General features: G+C 44.5%; 1 protein-coding gene across 4 annotated transcripts in view; it reads right to left on the bottom strand.

The window, feature by feature from the left end:
- Positions 1-17416, bottom strand: part of znrf2b (zinc and ring finger 2b) — a 111945-nt gene that overhangs the window by 29004 nt on the left and 65525 nt on the right. For all 4 annotated transcript variants that reach the window (XM_083761534.1, XM_083761532.1, XM_083761533.1 and 1 more), the window contains exon 2: positions 12242-12337. In XM_083761534.1, the coding sequence (XP_083617660.1) occupies positions 12242-12337 (96 nt within the window). The remainder of the gene's footprint in view (positions 1-12241; positions 12338-17416) is intronic.

Below are 17416 nucleotides of genomic sequence, written 5' to 3'. Positions count from 1 at the left end.
CTGCAGGATTGAAAAAAACGCTGCAAAGCTACTTTTGCTGTTTTTTATTTGATTCTTGAAAAGTAATAGTTTTGGACACCCGCTTTCAGCCAGTTGGAAATTCATGTTCCGGCCTGGGCCGGCTTAGCGGTCCAGGCACATTGGCTGGTAATGACAGTGTGTCACAGGTTCGAGTCCCGATCACGACGACCTTTGCTGCATGTCTTCCCCCCCATCTCTCTCACCGTTTCCTGTCTACCTACTGTACATCTATCAATAAATGCCCCCTCCCCCCCCCAAAAAAGAAAGAAAAATCATATTCCAAACAACACCGATTCCTGACTAATATCTACGCTGTCTGGCCATGCCAGGCTACAAATATTTAACTTTTTACTCCACTACAATTATCTGAAAACTTTAGTTAGCCACTTATACTTTGCTGATTTAGATTAGTATTACCAAACGTGGTTGTGAGCCTGCAGATTTGCTATTTGTGAAAGATTTGGACACATTTAGAAACAAATTATAATTATTTTGGTATTTAAGTTGATTGATGAACAATACCGTTGTACTTCACTCAAGTATCCCACTAATAAAGTGTCTGACTCACCCAATGCTCGCCCCAACATACCTTTCTCTCCTCTCCTCTCCAAATGAGGTCCTGAAATAAGTGACCACTAGACCTACCACCTGTCCTCTTGACACCATGCCTTCCCCAATCTTCCAGACCATTGCACCTGATCTGCTCCCCTTCATTGCCTCCATTGTCAACACATCTGTCACTTTAGGCCCAGGTTCAAGTAACTTCAGTCCTGATTCTTCCAGATCTATCAGCAGCTTTTGACACTCTGAACCACCAGCTGCTCCTGGACACCCTTGCTGACCTAGGCATCGCTGGCACAGCACTAAAGTGGTTCTCCTCCTCCCTGACTGACCGAACTTACACATTTTCTTGGAAAGGTTTGCTTTCATCACCCTGCACCCTCCTAACCGGGGTCCTCCAGGGATCTGTACTTGCCCCCTGCTTTTCTCCCTCTCTTGGCGCTGTGATCTCTGCTCAAAATGTATCTTATCACTGCTGTGTAGATGACACTCAATCGTTTCTTCCCCTATCTGCCACTCAGAACAGTTAGAACTCACTTCCAATCTTTCGCCGTAATCTGAAGATTCACCTCTTCAGACTCCACCTTAGCCCATAGCACTTGCCGTAGCATTTGCCCTAAAGGCTAAAATACAACGCAATTGATAAACTTTGTAAAATATTTTACTATTTTGAAAAAACATTAAAAAATAGTTAAATTAGTTGATCTACATGTTGTGAGCTTGTAGACAAATAGATAGTTATAATAAAAAACACACAGGGGGTGGCAGTGAATAAGACACACACACACACACACACACACACACACACACACACACACACACACACACACACACACACACACACACACACACACACACACACACACACACACAGTCAGCTAGCTAGCTAGCTAGTCAGCTCAGCCAAGTGAAGTGGGATGACTCTTCACTCTGCAGTCATAGTCTACTGTGTTTGCCCTCTCCCGAGCCTCATCTAATCTTTATTTCTCTCTTTTCTCCAGCTCCAGCTTAAGCTCCAATTTCTTCCCCCTGTTTTTCTTTCCATCCCAACTCCTGATCCTGTGTTTGCCTCTGTGAGCCCTCTGATATTAAATAAAGTCCATTCTCCTCTGTCCCTCCTTCCCTCCCTCCAAACCCATCTGTCCTTATCTCCTCTCTGTGTCCCCAGACTCTCCACTTGACTGAGGTGACAGCAAAGGAACATTGCACAGTGCTTCTCACACATTCTCATGTCACCCCCAGCAAAAGTTGTTAATATCGCCTCACATTCAGTACAACCACTTTATCCATGTATTGGCTATTAAAACATACTGTACATCACACCACTGGTACCGGTGGCAGGCGTCAACAACACATATAGCCTACAGTAAGACAAGACAAGACAGTGCAGTGCATGTGAGAGTGCACGGTCCACACAGAAGCATGGCAAGCAGTCAGGGAGGGGGAAGACGACTCCAGAGAACTATTTCACACCGGCTCAAACACTTCACAGAATGTGGCATGTGGGGGGGACGGGGGGTAAGAAAAAGTCCAAGTCACGATTCACCCTCTATTATCTAAGTTTCCATTACCACGCTGCTGTAGCAGGCTGCACCAGCTAGAGTCGTGATGCATCTCTGCAGCTGCAACAGGAGGACTCAAGGTCGAACGGCTCCCCATGCATTTGGGGACATAAAGCAGTGGAGTGAATTTCACACACGCACGCACGCACGCAATCTGTGAGACTCATGGATGGATAAGTGCATGTCTGCCGTTCGAAAGTTCAAAGTCAGCTGCTTCATTAGCCACATGACACAGCTCTGTAACATGAATGCATGTCTCCCCGTCTCTCTCGTTGTCTCTCAATTCAATTCAAGGGAGCTTATTGGCACGAGAAAACGTGGAACAAAACAATAACATTGGATATACAATTCAATATAAAATGGGAATAAAGAGCTGTGTTACATTGCAACTTAGAGGGAAGACTATCTTACAATTTATTTATATCAGACTTCCTTGTAGCGTAGCTTAGGGGCGTCCGATCTGTCTCTTGCCAGATGACAGTTCCGCATAGAGCGGAGACGTCGCTGCCTCAGGAGAGACTACATGCTGGGAAGCTGTGCTCTCTCCAGGACTGCTGTATTCAGTGTATTGGTGGTCACATCCCTTCCAGGTGACGCCCAGGATACGCCTAAGGCAGCGAACGTACAGGAGTGTGCTGATGACACAAGCTTTGTCCACCTGTACGTTTGTGTGGACAGTGAGCTTGCCATTGTTCCACACTCTCTCTGTGAGCTCTCTCTGTGTTCCACACTCTCTGTGAGCGTCCCAAAAGTAGAGCCAGCTTTTACGATGCGGCCACTGAGTTCAGCATCGATTGACAAGTTGTCTGTGATTGATGGTGGACTCCCGAGACCGGGGAAGGTTTTTAAGGCTTCCAGTGTGTAGTTGTTGACGGTGATAGAGGGGGGATTTCCAGTCCCTGAGTGTCTTGGTTTTGTTTAGACTGATGGTCAGGCTGAAGTCCTGACAGGCTTGGGTGAACTGGTCCATGAGGGTTTACAGATGCTCCTGAGTGTGCTACAGACAGTACCACTGCTGTGTCATTGGTCCATGAGGGTTTACAGATGCTCCTGAGTGTGCTACAGACAGTACCACTGCTGTGTCATTGGTCCATGAGGGTTTACAGATGCTCCTGAGTGTGCTACAGACAGTACCACTGCTGTGTCATTGTCAAACAGCAGGTCCAGGATGATGAGTGGCCTGACCTTTGTTTTGGCTTTCAGACGGGAAGGGTTGAATAGGTTACCATCTGTCCTTGTGTGAAGGTAGACTCCCTCAGTTGCTGTACTGAAAGCTTGGCGCAGGAGGAGGTGGGACCTTCGTGCCTGTGATTCTGGGTAGATCTTCTCCACGAGAACCATGGAGTCTATTCAGTGCAACTCTGGCAAAGAGTTTACCGCTAGTGCCAAGTAGAGAGATCACCACGGTAGTTGTTACACTCACACCTGTCTCCCTTGTTCTTATACAGGGTGATGAATGATGGTGGAATCCCTCATATCCTGTGGTACAGTAAGATAAGAGAACACAGTGCAGTGCACGGTCCACACAGAAGCATGGCAAGCAGTCAGGGAGGGTGAAGACGACTCCAGAGAACTATTTCACACCGGCTCAAACACTTAACAGAATGTGGCATGGGGGGGGTCCAAGTCACGATTCACGCTCTATTATCTAAGTTTCCATTACCATGCTGCTGTAGCAGGCTGCACCAGCCAGAGGCATGATGCATCTGCAACAGGAGGACTCAAGGTCGGACGGCTCCCCATGCATTTGGGGACATAAAGCAGTGGCGTCAGTTTCACGCACGCACGCAAGCACACACGCAAGCACGCACGCACGCACGCACACACACAATATGTGAGACTCATGCCTACATGTATGTCTGCTTTGTGTGCCGTTCGTAAGTTCCTAGTCAGCTGCTTCATTAGCCGCATGACTGTAAACAGCTCTGAAACATGCATGCATGTCTCCCTGTCTCTCTCGTTCTGTCTCTCATGACTGTAAACAGCTCTGTAACATGCATGCATGTCTCCCTGTCTCTCTCGTTCTGTCTCTCAATTAAATTCAAGCAGGCTTATTGGCGTGAGAAAACGTGGAACAAAACTATAACATTGTATGTACAATTCAATATAAAAAAAAAATGGGAATAAAGAGCTGTGTTACATTGCAATTTAGAGGGAAGACTTACAATTTGTTTTTGTGTTTTCTGTCAGAAATAGTTCACTAGTATCACTATCACATCACCGAAATGAGTTGAAGATGGATGAACTATCACATCACTAAAGGTTAGCGTTGTATAAACTTTTGAAACAGTTGGTAGCAGTATTTCAATGTTTTGCATTCAATTTGTACAAAACCTTTGCTACAAATAGCAGCAATTTATTCAAATGCAAGTAAAGGCAGTTGCTCTGTTCATATTTCATATGTACCGAGGTCATTTGGTGTATACAGTGCAGGGATACACACAATGATTTGTAGTCAGTGGTTTATTCCATTAGACATCCTTGTTGCTCTCACAACAGCTCACAAATCTTGTGAAGTGCATTGTTGTACTTTACCCAACAGTTACGGGGAGTTTTTTGGCGATTATGTGAAATGTGTCCTCTGCGTTTAACCATCGTAACTATTAGGAGCAGTGCAGGCTGCAGCTGAACTATTTTCTTATGTCAACATCTGTCACTTCCAACTTAATTCTTCAAATCAGCCCTTACAGGTGTGCTGTGGGCAGAAAGCCAGCAGACAGAAAGACAGACAGACAGACCACATTATAAGCCTGTTCCACAGCCTTTTACAGCATGGGCTGTGTGTGGAACTCTCAAGCACACTGTAGTCCATGCGGTTCCCAAAGTCGTGACCCATTTTAATTTAATTTCACTACCCACTATATCCACTTAAACCCTATTATTAGTGTGGTTGCCCCAAAAGGGGCAACCAGACTCTAGTAATTGTAACACTTTATTCATGCGTATTCTTTTTATTTCACAGTAGTCTTTTTTTTGTCGCTTTATACCTCCCACACTGTACGCTGTACGCACTTGAGCCATATGTCAAATTGACCGGAAAAATCGGGAATCGTGTGCTTGTATTTTGTTAAGAGAAATGTTGTATAGTTTAATTGATATGAATTTATTAGTGAATTAAATTTCCCCATTGACATGAATGGGAAAAGGCAAAAAATCACATTCAAGTATTTTTTCCTCGGAGACTGTAATCACTATAGTTACAAAACTTTTAGGGATATTTCTTAATTATCACTAAAATTAATTAAAATTATAATTTTATAGGTCGGCCTCATGGTGGCGCTATAACAGCCCACTTTACCTTTTGGCTTATAACTCTTGAACCGTAGGTCGTAAAATCAAAATTATTTTTTCCCTGGATTCCTTGGGTCATGACGCATCTCCCCATATAGGCCACGCCCATTTCCGCCATGATGGATTTTCCGCCATTTTGAATTTTGTCCAAAACAAACTTTTTGCTTTTCCTCCTACATATTTTGTCCAAATCTCACAGAAATCGGCACACATGATCTCTGGACATATCCGATTAAAACACCAAATGCAGAATTTTGGTAGTGCGTATCGTTCGGCCGTAATCGTCTTCCGAAGTTAGTAGGAGGGGCCTATATCACAAAAATGCCATAAATCACGAACGGAATGTCCAATCCATCCCAAATTTGAATCACATGTCCGGGGTGGTTCAATCAACCAAGTTCTAAAAGCAATTCCATTTTCATCCATAGGGGGCGCCGCAAATGCGAGAAATATAACCGATTGTCGCAAAAACATGAATTTCGGGGGTTAAATCCCCTCCGAATTACTTACGCATGATCTAAGGCGTGACTTGAAATTGTAATTGGCTGGCAATATTAGTGGGAGGGGCATATGTAAGCCACTGCGGCAACCACACTCTGCAATTTTTTTAAATTGCGAATTTTCTAGTTGTCTCCACCAGGCCATCCGCCCGTCCGTCCGTCCGTCTGTCCTTGGGATTTTATGCCAACCACACATTATTATTGCAATATATACAGCTCTACAAAAGTCATGCATTATGTTTTCATTTACTATATCAGCACTCGCACATCCCATACCATAAAGATATATATATATATATATATTTTAACCACTTTTACCAGGATACTTTGAGCATAGGCTAAATTATAAAAAAATAAATGTAAGAACTCCACACATGGAAATAAATAAATAAATACAAATTGGGAGCTCTCAACACATGACATAACGATGTGTTGAGTGAACTTGTTTCATATTCACAATGAATTGTGAATAGCCTATAGTCTAGTATTTAGACTAAAAACGAGTCTATAGGCTAGTAGAGGACTGGACCCTTTCCCTGTGTGGGATAGATAGTCAAGTTGATCTGAAGATTAGAGGGTGATTGAGCTTCAGAGGTCCTTAAACATCAGTTCACTTTCTTCTTTGGGTCAATTCAGGGCAATGGTCTTTCTTTTGTTCAAGATTCTAACTGCTTTATTACATTGTTTTAGCTGCTTTTATTATTATTTTTTGTATTTTCTGTCATCTGATTCATGTGTTTTGTCGTATGTTATGAATGGCTTTACATGTTGGAGTATTGTGTCCTGTATTGCATTGACAATGAGCATTGACAACTGTACTCCCGAGTTTAAATAATATGATGAGGCTTGAGCCCTGTCCATTCAGGACAGGCAGGCTAAAAGGCATGCACACACACACACCAAACAAGCATCCTTCCTTAATCCATCAAGTCTGCTTGACAGATGAGTGTTGCCCCGGAGCCACCGAGGCACCACCAAACCTTCCCACCCGTCAAACAAAATGCCGCTGCTGCAGTCCAAGAGGAAGCAGGTCTAGTCGGGGGAAAGAGGAGGGGGCTTCCCTCAAAATACCACAGGTCAAAACCAGTGTCTGTGACCATGATGATGATGATGAGTCAGCCTCACTTCCATCGTTACATGCAGGAAGGCCTTTTAACCACTTAAACCCTATATTATCATGGTTGACTGGGGTCCCTCAGGGCTCCATACTAGTGTCTTTATCTGTTTTCTGTTATTGTGGGGATAAAGCTTTAGCTGGGAATAGCTGATCGACAAGCTTGTGACGCGTGAGCTGTGAGCTTGTCGATCTACGGAAGCCTTCCACACAATAAGGAGTCAGTCAGACTGGGGATTAAGTTAAGTTCGAGTTAAATCTGAGATCTGTAACTTCCATATCCTACCTGCAGGATTTAAACCCTGACCAAAGGTCAGGTTTTACAGTTGAAGTGGTTAAATGTCTGAAAATGCACACTGAAATGACTCCAACAAACACTGACGACATTGTCAGTGTAGGAGTCTATGAATCTATGTAAAAGTAATATGAACTGGAGGGGTCCTTGCTGCATCTCCCTCTCAGCTAAGGAAGGGGTCCATGAAGTCCTGTTTATCAATGCATGGGGATGCACGAGGGGGTTTATTGATGTTGTTACTGTGCATGTGTGCGTGCGTGTGTGTGCGCGCGTACATGTGCGTGTGCGCGCGTGTGTGTGTGTGTGCGCATCATACCACTACGGTGTCATGTGACAGAAGAAAGAGGAATTAGATTTCAACAAACCACAACGAGCTGCGCACACAAACTGTAAGAAAACCATGCCACAACAAGTAGCTGTTGTTGCAAGAAATTGTGTGCAGTGCGCGACTGTGTCAGTGCGTGCATACAACATTGGTTCTCAAAGTAGGGTCCTGTTATTATTATTTTTTGTTTAAAAAATATAGATTAACTTGTTAATATTCTCTTCTGGGGCTCTCCCTGGCACAAACCCTTTTCAGATGGGGGTCCACGGCCAAATACTTTTGGGGGTCCTTGACATGAAAAGGTTTGAGAGTTGATATGGAGAGAGAGAGAGAGAGAGAGACACAGACAGAGAGAGAGAGACAGACACCATCCCCTACTCCATTAGAACCTCTGTTGATCCATTATTAAGGTTTTTCCTATGATAACTATTGTCTGTGCCTATCATATTGATGAGATGTTCTGTACAGCACTTTGGTACAATGAAAATTGTTTTTAAATGTGCTTTATAAATAATGAATTATAAATGATTTGATTTGGGCGTGCAGTGTTTAGCATATACTGTAGCTCTCCTATCCCCAAGAGAAAGCTAGAGGAAATTGTCCAGCTATTCAAGCTGATAAGGCTGTGCTCTTAAATCAATTCCCTGCCATGCAGTGTGCCAGCAGAGCCAGTTGAGCACAGACGGCCCAAGCTCTGCTTCTCCTCAAACATGGCAGTTGCATTAGGAAAGCAATGCCATACTGCAATGCCACGGCAATGCCATATACTCTGAGATGTAGTGCAGTAGTAGAAGGGATAACAGCCAGGACAGTTAAACCAAGATCAAAGGATCACATGTCAGTGATTTCTTGTACTAGCACCTGGATAAAAGGCTTAGGCTGTCCGAGCCAATCCAGTGTCTATCCCTCCTGCTCCTGTGATGAGGCGCGCTGGTAGACTAAATGTATAAGTACTTTTCACCACTTGTTAGGAAGAATGTTTATCTCCGAGTCTCTTTGAATAGGCCTCATTCATTGTGTTGTGCTGCATAGCTAAGACAATGCCCAACAATAAACTCCTCTGATTTCATATTCATGTCTTTATAGTCCCTTATAATCTGTGTTCTGTAACGACCAGCAAACACAAAGCAAAAGGAGCAGAGGATGGAATGACACAACAACAACAGCAGCAGGCTGATCAAGGCCTGATCAAATCAATCCAAAGGGAGGATGTTATGATTACAAACACCATCTCCGTCTGCTTTGGACGCTACTCAAGACCGTCTCTCTGCACATGTGCATTGTATATCATTGCAGTCATGCACAAACCTCATATCTCCATGTTATACATTTGTATGTTTTCTTCCCCATAAGTTGATGCGCTCTTCTTGAAAATAGCGCCGATATGTTGTATATCGGCTATATTTACTATTTTAATAATAATGATAAAGAAGATTCTACAAGAAATGATGACGTAGTCAAATTTGTCAGGTGAAATAAGTGCCGTCTTTGTTATACTACTGTTATATTACTGTCCCCCTTTTTTTCTAACGTTTCCTTGTTTTTAACGTGTATGTTTCTCTGTCACAACCTCGCAACCGTTGTTTTCGTTAGCTTGCAACGTTCTTTTGTTGGTTAAATCACTGTGTTTAGTTATGGCTTTCCAGCTCTACAGTTAGCTCATAACATTAGCCGATGTTCCGCTCTGACTCCGCTCTACGTTGCAGTGACGTCCGTGGTGTGCGTGTCATAGCTTAGGAGGCAGCCAATCATGACTAGGTCGTTAATACCATAGATAGCTTGTTGGAGCCATGTGTGTCAACGGGAGGGCGGAAGAATTTACACTGGGGGAGGAAGTACGCCGGGAAGAGTGGAAGGCACGCTACGTCACGCTGCCACTCAAGTTACCACTGGCCAATCACAGAGCATCTTTTCCGGGACTTATCAGACCCGAACAGGCGCTCTGTGACGCACACTCATGCTTCCACAGTGCTTTGCAAGGAATCTCGGGAATTGTTTGTCCTCCCTTGAGCACATACGCTCCACAGCCGAAAGGGGCTACCTTTATACTGTCTATGGTTAATATGCGATTGGCTGCACAAGTGGTTCAGACTCCCATTGGCTTAGGCAGTATGGAGTCAGACTCCCATTGGCTTAGGGGGCAGTCAGTCATGACTAGGTCGCTAATAAAAATGGGCCTGTTGTATGTCAGGTCTCACCTGGCAAAAAGAACATTTTGGACATACTACAATCTGTACACTCAGCAACAGCGACGACCATGGTGATGTAAAACAGAATGGGTTGGAGAAATATAGGAAATACAAAGAAATAAGTAGAACAGCATCCTTCTTCGTGTCATTTCAAAAGCAGTGTCACATCAGCAGCGAGATCTCTGTTCCCAGCTCGGTGACTCATGCACGTGTTTATGAGACACATGCCTTTTCTTCGCAGATAGCTCTGCACTGGGTGAGACCCCCCCAGCCCCCCCCCCCCCCCCCCCCCCGGATCTGGTGGTTGAGGTCTTGAGGCATCTGTAGCCCGTTTCACACCAAAGTGAGGCATCATGTGCCAGGCTTTCTATATTTGTGCTCGCTATGAGAAAGTTGCCCCAAAATCTAGAATATAGAACTTCAAAACAAGCACAACATTGCATGTATAGGTGCAAAGTATGAAGTGTGAATGGTCGTGTCGAAAAAAAGGTTGTGGGTTAACAAAAAAACTACAGTACCTGCAGGCCAATATCCCATGACAGCCGTGCTGGCAACAACAGGCATGCCCGCTCTGCGCCCTCCTCCCAGTCATAATCCATGTCAGTGTTTCCGCTCTACGCCCTCCTCTGAGTCATAATCCATGTTGGTGTTTCCCAAAAAAAGTCTTTGCATCCATGCAAAGAAAATAGCACATCTACAAGCTCATGATGTGTTGCATCGCGCAAATCGGCTATTTTCACAATTAAATAATCATAATGTATTGTTTTGATCCCATATTTTCAATGTTTTGTGTTTTTCTTGTTTTTGTTTTTTTTCCTTGTCAATCTGCTATTTTGATACTTCTGAATTTGAATCCTGAAAAGTAACAGTTTTGGGCATAATGAGAGATGATTTATCTTTTGGGGGTCTCAGCTGATGAAAAGGGTTGGAAACATTTGAATTTTGAGCAAATGTTTTAAAAAATATATTTTTAAAGCAAACATTTGTAACTCAAATCTTTGCTTCTGGGGGTTCCTGGAACAAAACATTTTGAGATGGGGGTCGGCGGGCCAAATATATATATAATTGTGGGGCTCGTTGACATTAAAAAGTTTGAGGACCACTGACATAGAAACTGACATAGAAACTGTAGAAGACATATTTGTAGAATCAGCCTCAGGTCTTAATGGGTTAACTCCCAAGTTGAGGGGGATTTATGATAGAACCGTGGATTATTTTCACTTTCGTTTGGAAGGCCACGTCAATATAAAACAGGGCTTTGCTCTGAAAGCGTAGCAGCCGATACAGAGACGACCAGGGAGACAAGACAAGAAGACTGTTTAATTACATTGGAACTCTGTTTACCTTGTAAAGCTGGGTCTGTATCCATCACGTAATCACATCAGCCGTGCTACATAGCGTCTCTGTCGGGTGACCTCATATGTCCAAAAATGTTACTTTGCAGGATTCTAATTGACAAATGGGAAAAGTAGCGTTTCGAGCTTGTAGATGTGCTACTTTTGATACTTCCAAGTGACGCTGTATTATGATGAAGTGGGGCGTTAATTTACAACAACAAAAAAACCTACCGTAACCACCTTTTGGTTAAGGTATGCCGCCTTTTACTTTGGTACTTTAAAGGCTCATACTGTACATAGTCTGGATTTCCGGTGGTTAGGTGACCACCGAACTACAACATGACGTCACGAGCCGCGGTGACGAGCAAACCACCGCCCCAGCCCTTCTCTCTCTGTTTTTACTCACCACCGCTCAACGTTATTTCAGCTCCGGTGGTCAGCTCACCACCGGAGCGGTGGTCACCCCACCACCGAAAATCCAGACTATATATATTAAGTACATTTTGATGCCGATACAGAAAAGTTAATCAAAGAACAAGATTCCTGGGCAGAATGTCCTCTTTTGTCAACAAAAGTGGTCTCAAAACTCTTGCGGGTGCTCAAATTCAGCGATCAGTTTTATTGCTATGTTTAATTTAGTAAAAGGGAGGTCAAAGTAAAAGTTTCCACTGCAAGGTTGTTTGTATAAATATGACATTCCAAAAGCTCAAGTGTACACATTAGCAAAACAATAAGCAAACACACATCCCCAGAGGGCCACACACAAGCACTCACACGAGCACTCACTCACACACACACACACACACACACACACACACACACACACACACACACACACACACACACACTCACACACAACCCCCTTACTGATCGACAACAGTGAATGAAACTCATGGTCAATCAATAGATTGCTGTGATGGGGAACACATTTTGAAATTCAAGCCAGATAGCGGATGGTGTGCGAGTGAGTGAGTGAGTGAGTGAGTGAGTGAGTGAGTGAGTGAGTGAGTGAGTGAGTGAATACGTGCGTGCGTCAGCAGTCTTACCGTTATAGGTGACTCGGGGTTTGGTTAAACACATGACCAGATGGAGGTCCATCTCATCCGAGGAGACAAACTTGGAGCACACAGGGCACTTGAAGCCTGAATGAAGGAGGAGAACGCACACACGGAGAACATTAACTTAAACTCAAAGATTCAAAACAGAGCAATATACATAAACCTCACATGAGCATATAGGCACACAATAGAAACACATCTGAGAATATCCGTTTTCTTGCGTGTTCTTTTTCATCTCCATACCGTTTTGTAAATGAATGCCCTACTTGATCATACAACAGTGTCACACAAAATCATTGCTGGAAATGTGGACATGTGAGTTCTCCATCCGACAGAGACGATATACAAACTAGAATAGGAACGACATGACTCCAATGTGGATCTGGGACCGGACTTCATGTGATCATACTGTATCACATACTGTATCACATACTAATAGTCATACTCGTGCTCATTAACGTCACATACATAGGCGGACACGGACATTGCTGTTCCTTGGAGTGGTTGCACCACTCAAAAAAAGAAGTTCAGTCAGTAACAGCGTCTTCACTTTATTTGGCGGCTAATGATAGAAGAGGTTGCACAGAATTATGCAAGCCGTTTAGCTAGCGCACACACGCACACACACAGGCTACTAGCCTCGTGCACAGCCACACTGCAAAAAAAATGCACAAACGTGTCCCTTGGTCACTGTTATGGTTTAGCTGCTGTTCCAGTCACAACCAATTATCTCAGCACAATGTCAGACAAAAAGAGCAATTAGACAGCGTCTCCCACGCCGCTCGTCAACAGTACTTGACATTAACATCCAGACATGATCTGTGTGTGTGTGTGTGTGTGTGTGTGTGTGTGTGTGTGTGTGTGTGTGTGTGTGTGTGTGTGTGTGTGTGTGTGTGCAGTAAGATCTGTGATTAATGGCTGTGTTCAGCTGGTTCATTTCACACACACACACACACACACACACACACCCTTCCTTCCTCCTGGAGTTTCATTGATTGATTGATTGAAATATTTATTAACAGTTTGTAGAATTTACAGTACATTTTAAGCACAAACTCAATACAAAGACTGTTAACTGTGAGTGGACGACCCAATTAAGCATTACACTTGTTTACAACAGGGTCCACATTGTTCAATTCATCAAAAAAATTCAAACAGTTGTTGGCAGGGTCAGGTGATAAAGCTGTGGTTCTCAAAGTGGGGTGTGTGTGTGTGCGTGTGCGTGTGCGTGTGCGTGTGCGTGAGTGAGTGAGTGAGTGAGTGAGTGAGTGAGTGAGTGAGTGAGTGAGTGAGAGCTTTGTGTGTTGTGTCGGTTGAATCTTAAACAATCCCATACACCTGTTCACCATTCCTCCTGAGAACTGAGAACAGTCTACTCTGATTCTCAATGTTCTCAAGTTCAGCTGTGTGTGTTGGAGAGAGAGAGAGAGAGAGAGAGAGAGATTGATTTAATGTAGTCACCTCAACACCTTTACCATTACCTTACTTGAACCCCCCCCACACACACGGTTGTCGTGTGCTAAAGAGCACTGCAGTAGACAGTCAGAGAATATTGTCAGTGTCGAGTAGAAACCTCACACTGCAGGATTTCAGCAAATCATGAGACAGACCGAGTAGAAACAAATTGTGGTATTTTATCATGAACATTGGTGAGGACCAATTATATGAAGATAGGTTGAAAAGTGGTGAAGTGGTCCTTTGAGTACATTTTGATACCCATACTTTAGTACTTTTACTCAAGTAAATTTTGAATTCCGGTTAGTAACAGCTAGAGTATCTCTATATTGCAGTATTGATACTTTTACTTCAGTAAAACATTTGAGTAGTTTTTCCACCACTGGTTTAAGACATGGAGATGAGAGGTTTGGGCTCCGGTGTTCAGCCGTCACCAGGCCTGTGCTTTAGCAGCAGTCCTCTAAATGACCATGACTCACACATTAAGAATATAATGATATATACCACCTCCAGCAAATCACTGTCAAATGTGTGTGTGTGTGTGTGTGTGTGTGTGTGTGTGTGTGTGTGTGTGTGTGTGTGTGTGTGTGTGTGTGTGTGTGTGTGTGTGTGTGTGTGCGGATAAGGGGGGGACGGGACAATTTGACATTTTAATCTTCTCTTTCATAAATGCAAAAACAGCCAATCTACTGTGCATGCTCACACCGCGCTGCAATGTGGCACATTGTGAACGTGTAGATTGTCTATTTTTGTGCAATACCATTGTCAACAAAGTATTAAATTATGCTTGAGCGATTACTCATACTATTACTAACCGATTTAGCAAATTATAAAAAAGCAATTAGACGATATACTGTATATTCAGAGGCATATATGTGAAAAACACGCCTTGTTTATTACATTTATTGAAAAAGCGATCAATAAAAGATCATTGGTAGTTCTCACATTATGCTGTTTCCTCCAGGAAATGAATGTCAACAGTTATATTTGTTTCTCTGTCAAATATATTGTAATTTGCGGTAAAAACTAAACTAAACTAAAATGTGCGTCAAGCGTGCACGCATACACAATTTCAACGTCATCCTCGTCTTGGGTGTTTGGGGTTTCGTTTCTGTTTCCTATTTCCAATTTCCAATGCAAGCATGCGTGTGTAAGTGTATGCCTCCATGTGGACACGTGCGCGCCACGCACAGTGCATCTCTGTGTGAGTGCATGAGGCGTGTGCACTGTGCACGTTGCGACGCGCTGCTTAGCGGCTGCTGAAGATGTTTGATTGTGTTAATGCTGGTGTGTTCACAGACCATTCTAAACCTCATCCTCAATGTGGTGACTCATCACTCATAGCCCCACCCTGACCCATCCTCAGGCTCATCTCTCTCTGTCTCTCTCTCTCTCTCTCTCTCTCTCCCTCCATCTATGTCTCATTCACGTCTCTCTATGTCTCATTTCTCTATGTATCTCTATGTCTCATTTCTCTATGTCTCTCTATGTCTCATTTCTCCATGTCTCTCTATGTTGCATTTCTCTCTGTCTCTCGTCTCTGTCTCCTTCATTTCAAGGACCACCCGTTTTGGCATAAATAGCAATGAAATACAAAGATGAAAACAAAGAAACAGAAAACAAAAGGCAATCATTAAAACTGCACAGAAGGCAAGCACACATACTAGACAAAGTGCTTACCAAACAAGAGCTTTTTAAAGTGCTTCTTAAACAACAACAATAATAGGGGGGTCAACATGGAATTAATTCTGTACTGGCCATATAAGGAGCATGTTTTGAGTGTACAGGGTTTGATGAGGTCAGATCAACATATGGAATGTCAGAACAGGTGAACAGTATATGAAGATCTAAGGGTGGTAGCGGAGACATTCTCTTGAGTGTACAGGGTTTGATGAGCACTAATACTGATGGTGCCCCGACCAACACACTGATGGTGCCTGACCAACACACTGATGGTGCCCCGACCAACACACTGATGGTGCGCCGACCAACACACTGATGGTGCGCCGACCAACACACTGATGGTCCCCCGACCAACACACTGATGGTGCGCCAACACACTGATGGTGCGCCAACACACTGATGGTGCACCGACCAACACACTGATGGTGCCTGACCAACACACTGATGGTGCCTGACCAACACACTGATGGTGCACCGACCAACACACTGATGGTGCACAGACCAACACACTGATGGTGCGCCAACACACTGATGGTGCACCGACCAACACACTGATGGTGCCTGACCAACACACTGATGGTGCCTGACCAACACACTGATGGTGCACCGACCAACACACTGATGGTGCCTGACCAACACACTGATGGTGCCTGACCAACACACTGATGGTGCACCGACCAACACACTGATGGTGCCTGACCAACACACTGATGGTGCCTGACCAACACACTGATGGTGCACCGACCAACACACTGATGGTGCCTGACCAACACACTGATGGTGCCCCGACCAACACACTGATGGTGCCTGACCAACACACTGATGGTGCCTGACCAACACACTGATGGTGCACCGACCAACACACTGATGGTGCACCGACCAACACACTGATGGTGCCTGACCAACACACTGATGGTGCACCGACCAACACACTGATGGTGCCTGACCAACACACTGATGGTGCACCGACCAACACACTGATGGTGCACCGACCAACACACTGATGGTGCCTGACCAACACACTGATGGTGCCTGACCAACACACTGATGGTGCCTGACCAACACACTGATGGTGCCTGACCAACACACTGATGTTGCACCGACCAACACACTGATGGTGCGCCAACCAACACACTGATGGTGCCCCGACCAACACACTGATGGTGCCTGACCAACACACTGATGGTGCCTGACCAACACACTGATGGTGCCCCCCCGACCAACACACTGATGGTGCCCCCCCGACCAACACACTGATGGTGCCCCCCCGACCAACACACTGATGGTGCCCCCCCGACCAACACACTGATGGTGCGCCAACACACTGATGGTGCCCCGACCAACACACTGATGGTGCCCCCCCGACCAACACACTGATGGTGCCCCCCCGACCAACACACTGATGGTGCCCCCCTGACCAACACACTGATGGTGCCCCCCCGACCAACACACTGATGGTGCGCCAACACACTGATGGTGCCCCCCCGACCAACACACTGATGGTGCCTGACCAACACACTGATGGTGCCCCGACCAACACACTGATGGTGCCTGACCAACACACTGATGGTGCCTGACCAACACACTGATGGTGCCTGACCAACACACTGATGGTGCGCCAACACACGTACAGGAAATGCATGATTCCATAGTTAACTGCGACCTTTGGCCGCAATAATAACTTCCATTTAATGAACGATGAAAGCAGTCAGCTTTCTTGTAGCTACTGATAAGACCCAATTATTGAAATCCCAACAAGGAACAGCCAGTCTCCAGAATATAGATAGGACATTTTAATCAGGGAAATACATAGGGAAATGATATAATAATTTTAAAAAGCTGTAGAACATTGGCATATTATAGACACTGTGACCTGTCTGGAGACGCTCATTTTGTGCCGTTATGTCCGTGGCAAAAAAATAAAAAAGAAAAGAAAAGATGAAAATGTCATACCACAACTCTGCATTGGTGATGAGCCCTGGTAGAGACAGCCATGGTGGACTGGTGGAGTAAACAGGCACGCAG

Source organism: Protomyctophum parallelum (assembly GCF_964188405.1).
Source record: "Protomyctophum parallelum genome assembly, chromosome: 3".
In the NCBI taxonomy this organism is placed as follows: domain Eukaryota; kingdom Metazoa; phylum Chordata; class Actinopteri; order Myctophiformes; family Myctophidae; genus Protomyctophum; species Protomyctophum parallelum.
Note: the sequence above shows the minus strand (reverse complement) of the source record. Positions and strands in the feature narration are given on the sequence as shown.